A 12,101-nucleotide genomic window follows, 5' to 3' on the forward strand; every position below is an offset into this window, starting at 1 on the left:
CGTGATAACAGACAATAAAGAGAAATCTTCAGCTCCACTAATCGGAAGCGCCGGTTCCCCTTGGGCGTATTCAAGACATCTTATTTTAAACATTGGACCTTACTTGGGTATCTGCCTTACTGAGGACGAACTGCGCTCTGCAAACACTTGGCTCTTCCCATTGCCCAGACAGGAGTCAGGGAAACTAGCCCGGAAAGACATTCTTTAGGCATCTACATTTGAACAAATGAACCTCTCACCAAAAAAAAAAAAAAAAATTTAAATCAGTCTCAAACAACTGACATACAGTTTACACCTCTTGAAGTCTTATATGTCTTGGCACAATCCTATTGGCAGTTAATTTAAAATCCACTGGCAGATCACTGATGTGAACACTGAGCAGTGTCAGGTCTGCCACTGACCGCCACCCCCTGCAGCAAGCCCTCCGAAACACCAGCTTTCCCACTGACAACCACCTTACAAGGGGTTTTTCAGGTCTAACTCATATAATACCTGCTCTGCTGGTACCAGGAGCTACTGTTTGACTCCAGATGTCAAGCAGATGCTGCATGGCTACATCGCACAGTTGCTCTAAGCCACGCTTATTAAGTAACCTGTCAGACTTGTACTTTCCTCAAAGAATGAAATCAGGCATGTTTGAGAAAACCTGTTTTCCATGGACTGCCACAGTCTGTATCCATTAGCATCCTCTAGTTCAGCTTCCCCTTGACTGCGGCTCCTAAAACCTGCAATAGCCCTGGGCTCCCAGAGTCTCCTTCAGCCAGTAATTCTTTGAAAGTCCCTGTCCTCACACCCAGGCATCCATGACCCTGACACATGGTTACCACATCATGTCCAGCCCCTTGGTTTTCTCCCTTTCTGCCTCCTTTTCTCTCTGTTTTTTTGTGCCCATATCTTGGTGGCATGTTGTACAACAAAGTTCAGCTGGAGATTAAAAGAAGCATTCCCTAAGCAGATCTAAACTTTTCTTCCCTACCTTATAAATACAGAGAAAAAAAAGCATAAATACTTTTTACCCTTCCCTGACGTTCCACTTTTTTCACATTCTTCCCCTCTATTTGCACTGGCTGTTCCTAGTGGACAAACCCTGGGTACAGCAATTGCCTGTTCCTCCCTTTTTAGTTCCTTGATATTGGGGACATAGTGAGGGGTGGAGCAGCAGTGAGATCCCAGAGGTTTGCTTGTCCTAACTTGTGCAACGATACTGCCATTAGCCTGGGGATTAAGGCCTGTAAACGGTTCCCCGTTCAGCTACGGCAGGAAATTCAGCCCACCAGCAGCAAGCATTTTGGGGGCTACTGTTTGTGGCTGTGAAATACTCACTAGACACTAGTTCAGTGTAAATAGATGAGTGGATAGCGTTGCTCACCATAGATTTTCTGAATTCCCTGGAGGTCATCCTGGGGCAGTTTGAAGTTGTGTGTTTCCATGTACTGGTAGAAAGGAGCCATGATAGCACTGGGATCATTGGAGTGTTCCAGACCCAGCGCATGTCCCAGCTCGTGGACTGCGACCAGGAAGAGATCGTTCCCTGTGGAAGGAAGGCACAGCTAGGTTAGTACACAGCCACGCCTGACGCAGTCCCAAGCCCCACCTACTCACGAAGCAAGAAGCAAATGCTTTGCTATCCTATTGCACAGCAGGTCACAGTGCCAGGCTCAGCTCCTGGAAACAGTTTTAGTCACAAAAGTCTGTGCAGCTTTTACAGGCACTGTCATAAAATGGGCAGGAGGCTCCTAGCCCGTGACCAGCCCTGACCATAAGCACCCTCGGACCAGCTAAAATGGGCAGCTGCCTGGAGTGAAAGGACACTGACTGCAGACTCCTGCAGAGAGTTTACAGAAAATGGCCAACAAGACGGGCTGCTCTGATACCACTGCCTCCGATCTGAGTTCTGCCAGGAGAGGTGGGAGTCTGCTAATAGCCAGTTTGCTAATCAACAAGGGTACACGGTGGGAAGGGTCTTTGTCCCCCTTCTGGGTACTCCAGTGCCATGCTCTGACCTGACCTGGGCCACCAAATCCTAGGGGAGCACCATAAGGCATTTGGCAAGGCAGGAGGAAGGAGAGAGAAGACCGGGGCTAACACCCACCGTAGCACGCGTAGTACCTGGGACAAGCCCATCTCCCCTAGCGCAGGCTCCTCAACATGACATGCTTTTACTCTGCTGCACTCCTGGCACTGCCATGCCTGTGGGAGGAAGTGAGCACAGGTAGCACCATCCTGCAGGAGGCAGAGCCACACAGGGAAAGGTTGGGTTGCATCTCAGTGGCAGGAGGGAGGAGGAGGAAAGAGGAAAGAAGGGACATGCTCCTGACGCTGACAGAAAGGGCTGAGGAGCCCTGTCTGGTCCAGAAGCTGGTAGGAATGCAAAGGAGGGGGTACCTTCAACTCTATGTTACAGGCATACACTCCTCTTCAGTCCCATGGATCTGGGACCCTCATTTCCTTGATCTAGTGTGGTCCCTGGATGTCCTACTCCGTGAGGGCACCTTGACATGGGAGGTGACACAGGCAATGCTGTGTGAGGGATAAAGACAGCCAACAATGACAGATCTAAGTCTCCCCATGTCAATTAAATGCCTCAACTCTGCCCCTGCTTTTTTTTGACAAGGCACAAACCAAGAGCACTTGCAATCAGACACAGGACAAGAGTCGTCAGTGGCAGCTCAGTGGCTGCTTTCACCACCCCCAAATAGCATATCTCCGTCCCCCACACCTCCAAACTGCTCCTCTTAGAGGTAACAAAGCTCAGTTTTGTGTACACAGCTGAGCTCTCCTCGGGACAGGAGCTGCAACAGTGATTCACGTAGAACCCTCTCCACTTTTTAAACATCTACTTCACTGTTACCCATAAAAACATGATAACGTAGGTGCGAGGGTCTGCAAGTCTACGCAGCAGGATGCTTTGCCAGCATCTCAAGATACCTGAAGTCAGCACCAAACAGTACTCAACTGGTCATAACCACACCAATATGGTTAAATTGTCTAAACACTTGAGTTGGAGGGAATAAGCACCTGGATATGCAAGATATGTTACATGACACAAATGCATTTCAAATAAATATTCAAATACATCAGATCAAATACAAATGGCCAAAAATATACGTGGGCTAAAATTCAGCCAGATATGTATTTAAAATTTCCGAATTTTCTGTATTTTGGAAATCCAGATGGGGACTTAATAATTTTTTCTCATGTTGCTGCAAAATCTGGTATGTGCAGAACGAGCCAATAAAATGTCCAACAGCGTAGTATAAAATGCATTAAATAGTTCCACGGTAAAGTTCAGAGGACTGATCACTTGTGGGTTTTCATGCTTAGAAGATACACACAGTTTTCAGAAGGGATTCAAAGACACGAAGTCCTGCTAGAAACTCAACGGACTCGCTCCCCCATCTCACAGAAATGCTCATGAAAGCAGTTTTCATCGCTACCACAACTACTCACACAGGGGAATCTGTGGCAAAAGTCCCTTCGGACTGAGTGACTTTACCAAGAGCTCACAGACTTTGCCTGCGCTAAGAGCTTGGAGACTTTTTCCCTGACCAACCTGGTGTCATTCTCCTCCTTGCTGAAGTATTTGAAGTCTTTGTACTGACAGCACGCATAAAACTTGACTCTAAGTAAGTCTGCGTGTAAACCTATGTAAGTTACTTGCCTCTATGTACTAAACCGTTACCAGGAGCATAAAACCAGACACTATCTTCACTCCACTTAGTTTTAAATAGCCTTCCATTACTTGTTTCTGTCCAAAACAACTGCCAGCCCACTTTAAGCTAGAAAACAGAATCCACAGACTCACAGAGCAGTTGAGGTAGGAAGACACCTCTGGGGATCGTCTAGTCCAACCCCGCAGCTGAAGCAAGGTCAGGTAAGGGACGTTGTCCAGGACCGTGTTCAGCCAGGTTGTGAATTTCAGGTTTCCTGTACTGGGGAGTCCTGCGCACAGCACTCCAGGTGTCCGGAGTAGAACGGACCATCTCCCTTGACCTGAGCCACTGCTTTTCCTAATGCAGCCCTGGACGTTGTTTGCCCTCTGGGTCGCAGGAGCACGCTGCCACCTCACATCCTACCTGGTGTCAACCAGGACCCCCAGGTCCTTTTCTGCAAAGCTGCTTTCCACTCCGTCAGCCACCATCAAAGCCCAGGTGCAGGGCTCTGCATTTCAACTCGCTCAACTTCATTAGGTTCCTGCCAGCCCGTTTCTCCAGCCTCTCAAGGTTTCTCTGAATGACAGCATCCTTCAAACTTCCTGAGGGTACATCTGCTGCATCACTGAGGTCATTCATGAAGATAATAAACAGTATTAACCTCAGTATCGACCCCTCTGACACATATCCTGAATTACACCATCTCATGTTTACTGCAGCCAAGGATCCTACTGATCTTCACACTTCCCGTCAGTTCTTCCCTTTTAAGTGTCAGGTCCAGCAGATCCATCTGTCTTTCTCGGATTCTTAATCACTAGTGAGACAACTAGGAAGAGTCCTGAGATGATCAGCGAGCCCAGAAAGTACCTGAGGAAGCAGGTCAACAACCATGGTGGTCAGGCTGACCAGCTTTTCCACTCTTGAACAGAAACACACCCTTTCCAAGTGATCCTTATGAAATACCTACACCCGCAAATGTGGCCAGCTGTGGAGAACAGCCACTGTTGTCCAATTTTAAACCACCATTTGGACTGACAGTGGTGCGTGAGGATCACGCAGAACATGGAAAATTTGGGCTGGGGAGCTCCGTTTCTCTGCATCTAGAGGTAAAGGACTTACTAAAAAATGAATCTTCCCAGTTCTAGCACAGCCACAGGCAACAGGTCAACACCGGGGTGGGACAGTGATCCTCTTTAAGGGAGGATCCTTGCTAGGAGGCCACTTAAACTGGAGCAGTGATGTGCTGGGAGGTGGTGGCTGGAACAGATGATACGGAGCTGAAGAGAACTTCTAGGAAATGAAGTGACTTTCACATGAAGTTGGAGAAGGTGGTCCTCTCGATTCTCCACAAATATACTGATTCATCAAAGCTGTGGTTGCTTCTCATCTCAAAGCCTTTGCTGAGAAGACTCAGCTCCCTCTCCTGCTCCCTGCCTTGGCCGAAGATTTCTTACCACTGTTCGGTTCCCTCACCTTGCTTTTTGTTCTAGCCTCCTCCCAGACACATCCATTCTATTCCTTCCAGTATGGCCATGTCATCTGCCCTCTCCACCCTGCTATATTCTGTAAGGGGGTCTCTAATTTGAAAGCAGCTAAGTCCTTCTCAGAGGGTAAGTGGACAGCATGTATTTCATGGGAAGGGGGGACAGAATAAAAAAGTCTGACCATTTTGTAAGCACAGAGTGCTCAAAAACCCAGCTCTGGATTCATTGTCCTATTTCTCTGGAGGGGTCAGTGTATATTACTAACACTGTTAAGCAAGAAGTTCCCTTTATTTTTGTAAACGGCAGGGAGTGTCATGACATGGAAGAGAACACATTGTTCGTTTTCCTTTCAAAGGGTGGGCTAGGATTTGCTCTGAAAATATCAAGGTATAAACCCATTGTGACAGCGTACTTACCTCCTCCCCCAGCCCTCAGCTTGGAGCTGTGACGGCTTTGTGTACTGCTCCCTACTGCTGTTCAGCTCCAAGCTAAGGGCCGGGGGAGGAGGTAACTACACTGACCACCCAGCTGATCTGCAGGAGACTTGAAAGGAGCCTCTACCTCTCAAATTATTTCTGTCAGTTCTTGAACAGGCAGTAAGGTCTCTGACCTACATGTTCTCCACAGTTCTTGTCCAAACAGCACTCCGTAATGGCCATCTTCCCGGAGCAGGAGAACTAACAGCCTAGCTTCATTCTTTGCTATTATATGGAACCAAGGTCAGGCAATCAGATAAAAGTTCCTTAATTTCCTGCTCAACTCCTCCAAGACCAAGCAAAACCTGTGTTCAGTGTATACCAGCTTCCCAAGAAGACAGTAGGGTGAAGAAGGAACTGTCTAACCTTGCTCTGTATTTTAAGGAAAGCTCCCAAGAGAAATCCAACAGTTTTTGCTCAATTGCAGAGACCTGCCTGAGCTTTCTCCTTCCTGATTCTCAGGAGGTATCCGAAAGCCCACCAGTAAGCACCAGAGAGGATGACCCTGTAAAACTGGGGTAGTTTTGTAAGTTGGTTCATTGAGTGAAATAGTTTGACCTCCTATGCTAAAACAAACAAACACAGTTAATTTAGCTTTAAAGTCGCTGATGTGTTTTCCTCAGCAAAACGATGTTATCACCAGTTATTACCAGTTGTAACTGAGAACACAGTATAAGAGCATTGTCCGTTATCACGATGCCAAAGCAGGTGAATATCCTGCTTGTCTTACATTTGGTTTAAGAGCTCCATACTCCCTATGTACACACACCAGTCACCGAAGACACACAACTTGAAACACACTTTTTTAGTTCAATTTTAAGTAATCTAAATTTGTGTTCAGAATAAACCTCCTGTCAGCTGATGTCTTGCTGGTAAAGCTGACTGACTTCAGATAAATTGCAGTATAAGCACAAACCAAAACCAGCTCTTTGGTTAAGCACTCTCAAATTGTTCATAAGATCCTACCTTTCCCTGCAGAGATAAGAAGCACACGGATTCTTTGCCACAACACAGGGAACACTGTGGTCACAGACAAACTATTTTATGTACGATCCTCCTTCTAGTCATACCCTCCATTACTAATCCTTGACTTCCAGCTTCCACTGGAAAAGTGGCTGTTAAATCACGTAACAGACATCCTGAGAGAGGCTCTTCTTTGTGAAACTGCTAGCACATGCCTTCTTGTACAGTTTTATTCATTTTAATTTTGAAAATCCGTATCAAAACCTTTTCTTCATTTGGCCAATAACTAATTGCATAACAGGGTATCCAATTGCCGTAGGTCAGCGAAACACTCATTTAAATGCCTATACATTCAGAGTAATAGGTCACATGGATGCTATTACAGCAATGTTGCGATGTCACTAACAGTATTTATCCCCGAGCACAGCAGCTGCATATATAGCTGTAATGAGCATAGGTAAACTCTGTAGAGCACCTAGAACGGTGAAGAGTAAATCCAGTTCATGGCTTCTAAGACAACAGGAGTACAAATAATACTGTATATCTGATTAATAATAGAAAAGCAACCCTGAATCTCTGATCTTTGCATATTACTTTTATGCTCTAAGAAATGCATCACGCTAACACATCTATGTACTGCAGTTTACTCAGACAATTAACAAGTCATAAGAAGGTTAAATTTTGAAATTTTATTAAAGTTAGAATGCTACTGAAGAAGTCAGATTGTTGGTTGTGACAATAACATGCCTAGGGTAATTACAGAAAAGACGGTGTCAACTAAACATGCTGTAAATACACTAAAATGATCACTTCCACTGTAGAGACAACCATTTTCCAAGCACAACTTAAAGAAGCTTTAGGGCTACTCTAGGCTATGCTTTGGTTCTTGCGTCTTCAGACCTGGTAGGTCTGAACCGTCAAACAGAGGAGTGTGTGATTTGCCTGTACTCCTCCATTCACCTTCGCCTCATGTTCTGCTCAAGAAAAGCTTTTCAATCTTCTGAAGACCCTGAAGAAGTCGTGATAGTGCTCTTCCATTTGCTTGCATCAAATGAGATGTGGAAAACAGCTTTTCTATCTAGAAAAGAAGATAATACATGTTAAAAAGAAATAGAGATTTCATTTTGTTTATAACCTATTACCTTTATAAACATAGCAATGAATATGGTGCATCTCAAGGACTTAATAAAAACATGACTTTAAATAGCATTGCTGGAAAGAGAAGGAGCGATACGCAGTCGTCACAGAGATTGTACCACGGCCACGTTAACAAACTGATCTCCACGAGACCAAGTGACTGCAGAAGGACAGAGGACTGGGCCATGTTTCCAAACCATGAAAAATGGGTAGCTTGCCTTGCTGTCCCCACAAGGCAGTGTGCACACTAGGTCTGTGAGCTGCGCTACGCACCTGGGTAACGCTGCAAGCTGTGCTTTATCTGACATGGCACATACGGCACTATGAGGACAATCTCCTGTAGAAATTCATAGGAAAAATAAAATACATTTTTCTGGAATGATGAGACCAAAAACTGAGTGATGTGGAGGCAAGGGTGGATAGCCAGAGAGAGAGGGAAAGTCGTGACTGCTTCAGCTGGCTCAGCAGCCTCGCATTCAATGGATTAAAAGTGTTCTGCTGAAAAATCTTCCCCTATCTTCCATGTGTGTTGGTTGTAATTCAATCAGCAATTCAACACCAAAGAATTACCAATCCCAAAATGAAAAACCATATTTGCCTCTATTAGCATACCGATCCCTAATTTGGTAGAACAAATGGTAAAGGAAAGAAAAATACTCATAAAAACATGGAAAATGTAGATATGACTTTCATTCCATCAGTCTTGTAAAGAAGCCACGCTGGTGGTTTTATTTTTCAAAAGTATTTAAGTACAGTAGGGTCTACAGACAGAATTTAGTACTTAACCCAGCTGTGGATCAGCTGGCAGGTAACAACGAAAAAACCCCAATCTCGACCCCAAAAAACCCTCAGCATTTTGAAACAGTTACAAGTCTGGCCCGGTGTGTTCCGAACAGGTCCCGGCACAGGCAGAGCAGGTTGGAGTCAGTGAGCGCTATTTGGGATTCTTTGGTGCTTTGTTCCAGTCGGGTTGAAATTACACCGAACTCCTGGTGCTGGCAACAAAGCAAATGCTGTTCTGAAAGCCACGAGAGCAGCTCTCTGCCACAAAGAGGGTATTTTCCACCCAGGACAGTAGAGTTACTACCTCTGCCCTCCCCTGACATGGAAGAATCCTTAAGGGGCTGTAAAGACTGAGTCGTAAGGGAACTGAGATGTAAGAGACATTCCCGCCTCAACACGGTATTCTTGGTGGGTTTGAGTAGAGGGGGCAACACTAGTCTTCGAATCTTGTGCTCTTCTTCAGAAACAAGGTAGGGGGTGGGGGCAGGGGAAAGGCAGTTTAAACAGCTCCCAGGTTTGCCGCTTGGTTGTGATGTCAAAATCTAAACTACTGGGTGACATTTCACTGCTGGTGCTGTAAGCCAGCTGACTGCAATGACCAGCAACCTCTTTTCAAGAATTCATCTATTTTTCATTTCTTTGTCATCCTGAATGCCTGTTTACTGCTCTCCCCCTCAGCAAGTGGAACGCAGCAAGTTTATTAGAAATACTGCTGCATTTTGGCTCGCTTCATATCATCTGTTTCTACTTTACAAAGGAAGGTGGCAAAAGAGACTTTTTGGCTCACCTTGATTCTCACGACCTGCCTTTTTTTCAGTTGTGTTTTTCTTCCTTTTTAAGGGAATGATGCATCATTTTGATCATTACTGGCTCCTTCCTATGAATCTCAGAGAATCTCATTCGCTGTGGAAAGAAATAAAATCTTTTACTTGGATTATACAGACATCAATAGGATCCCAAATACTTACACAATTGTACTCACACTCTGGGCATTACACAATTACTGACAAAAGGAATGGATAATAATTTTCTTTATAGAACACTGTGAACATTTACAAGTGCATTGTTTTGAAAGTAGAATTTGCCGGTGATCCTTATTAATGAATTTCAGGCTGTAATCAATAACTAGCACTGTCGATACTGCAAAGCTTTAAAATCCAGACTCCGCTAGCACAGCACTACAGTGACACCACTCCTGTGTTAGTGAACTATCAGCATATACAACAAACGAAAGCACGACTTACAGAGAGGCTGTCCAGGAGTGGCGAAGAAGAATACGAAGGCAGAAGACTTCCATGGGTGCTGGCGGGCTTTCTCTCTTTACTTCACTTTAGTAAAAAATTCTAATTGGCAAGTTCTCCATTTACAGCTTTCTGTGTTTGGATTAAGGTGACAGGGATGTCGTCTCAAATTGTTGCTGATTTAAGCCGCCTGATCGTATTTCTTTTTACTGTGGCTGGCTGTCTGAAGACCATGTGCCCTCATGCTTGCTCAGATTTGGTTCAACATTAGCACAGGATTTTAGAGAACTCTGGCTTATAGGAATGAGTCTCTCTAAGCAGTCACAGGATGAAACCAATGTGAAGTATGTTTGTTCTATAGACTAAATACTGAATTGGTCTTCTTCAGTGAACAGAAGTACTGACCAACAGCACGATCTGGTGGAGGGAAGTATCATTAAAAGACCTGATAGAATAAATTGAAATTTTAATACAATTTATGCCCCGCTTGACTTCCAACATCTAGATGAAAGTCTCTCAGATAACAGCTCCTCTGCATTAAATGATACTTGAGTAGCTTCAAAGCAGCTCTCATTTTCTTTCTGAAAAACACCGATGCTCGTTTTCAACAACAGTGTTTCAGAAGCCTGAAAAATAGTGATGGATTCAAAATGCCATGTTAGAACAAAACTCTTTAGATGTGGAGATGTTCTGTACCTGAGAAATCAGAGAAAGAAAATTAAAAAAGATATTTAACAGCCATATCGCACAAAGATTATATATGTACTGTGTTGTGAGTACATCCGCTCTCTGTCAAGTTGGCTCATCACAGTGATACTGTGTAGATCAGCTTTGCTGGCCTCAGCATTTCCTCAGACTGAACACCAAAAGAGGGGTAAAATAAAAAAGAAACGAGACAGAAGGCAAGGCAAAACACAGAGAAAACAGGAATTACTTGAGGATAAAAGACCACCAAGCTCTGGCACTATGCTAGGTACAGTGGTTAAGGGTTTTCTTTTCCAGCAAGCACACACTGTACCTGTACAAGTCAGAGAAGTGGGTTGCGAATAGATAGTAGAAAGTTAACCTAGAGAAGTGGATACCAATACAAATCTCAAAGAAAAAGAAAATCAAAAAAAGCAACAATGGGATACTCTTCATTCCTTTTAGTACCCTCCCTCCACCTAAAATATCACGATTGTGGTCAAACAAATCAAATAAGCTAAAGAATGTTTAATCGGCCGTGTTTCCAAAGTGACTGAAAACACCTGGAAGTCTTCAATACTAAAGAACTACCGGACCAGGTAAAAAACCTGCCAAACCTACTTGCACACACTGCTTAAACTGAAAGATGAATCCTGTGAACCGCAAAATGATCAAACTTCCTGTGAAGCTACACTACAGTCACTATGGGAATAACCTGTCAGCTGGGGTAGTTTCCTGGAGAAGGTGAAGCGGCTGCCCTTGGGCACACTCCCACGTACAATGTCACACAACAAGCAGACGACAGGGAGGGTCTCAGAGCCCAACTCTGGGCATGCTGAAAGAAGAAAAATTCTGGCAGTCCCTGGCAGAGCGTGGATACCTCACTATTTATCTTCTTTAACATTCAAAAGGTTCTCTAAACGTCTTCCCTAAATCAATCGTGCTCCACTTTAAGCCTTCTACTATTGCTTCAGTGCATCTCCTGACCAGCATGGTGACCGGTATATAACAGCTCTGGCGTGAAATCTGGATGTCCGGAAGACTGACAGCAGGTATCACCGTGGCAGATGGGATAGTCCCTGCAGTGGCAGTTCTGGTCACCCACCCTGCTGCAACAGCAGCGCTTGCTCCAGACACAGGTAGTTACCGCAGAGGTGGGCGCTGGTAGCAGCAGCACTGGTAAGTCCCAGGCACTGCTATTTGCAGTGATGGTACAGAGCCAGTCCTGTCATACCAGCAGAGCACTATAGCCAATGGCTATAAAGCTAGTATCTGCAGTGGGTTGGCAGACACCACTTATTTAGTGGTATGGTGTTCACAACACGCATAACAGCAACGGTCACTTCTTTTTAAAAGACCACGAAGAAGATTTGCCTGGGATTATTATTGATACTATTTGCAATGTTAAACTGGAGATGAAAATGTACTTCCCGTAATTAACCTGGATTACACAAATGTTTGAGTTGTCAGAGGGGTGTAAGAGCAGTCGTGTCATGTGAGTATTTAAACTGACAGAACTCACTTCCAGCCACGCAGATTCCTTTTCAACCTGTTGTGGGAGACACATACATATACAACTACTATTTTCATTTAAAGGCTGGGAAATACTAGATTTGGCCAGGGAACGGTGGATTTCATGCAGCACCTCTATGCTTGAGCCAAGTCAGGCAAGATACTAAG

The 12,101-nt window shown here is 44.7% G+C and overlaps 1 protein-coding gene across 1 annotated transcript in view; it reads right to left on the reverse strand.

Moving 5' to 3' along the window:
• Window positions 1-1,369: 1,369 nt before the first annotated feature.
• Window positions 1,370-12,101, reverse strand: part of LOC104496908 (matrix metalloproteinase-24) — a gene marked incomplete at its 3' end in the record, with an annotated part of 23,784 nt that continues 13,052 nt past the window's right edge. The window contains exon 4 of the mRNA XM_010140097.1: window positions 1,370-1,531. Coding sequence (XP_010138399.1) covers window positions 1,370-1,531 — 162 coding nt within the window. The remainder of the gene's footprint in view (window positions 1,532-12,101) is intronic.

Source organism: Buceros rhinoceros, unplaced genomic scaffold, assembly GCF_000710305.1.
Source record: "Buceros rhinoceros silvestris isolate BGI_N320 unplaced genomic scaffold, ASM71030v1 scaffold5397, whole genome shotgun sequence".
Taxonomy (NCBI): domain Eukaryota; kingdom Metazoa; phylum Chordata; class Aves; order Bucerotiformes; family Bucerotidae; genus Buceros; species Buceros rhinoceros.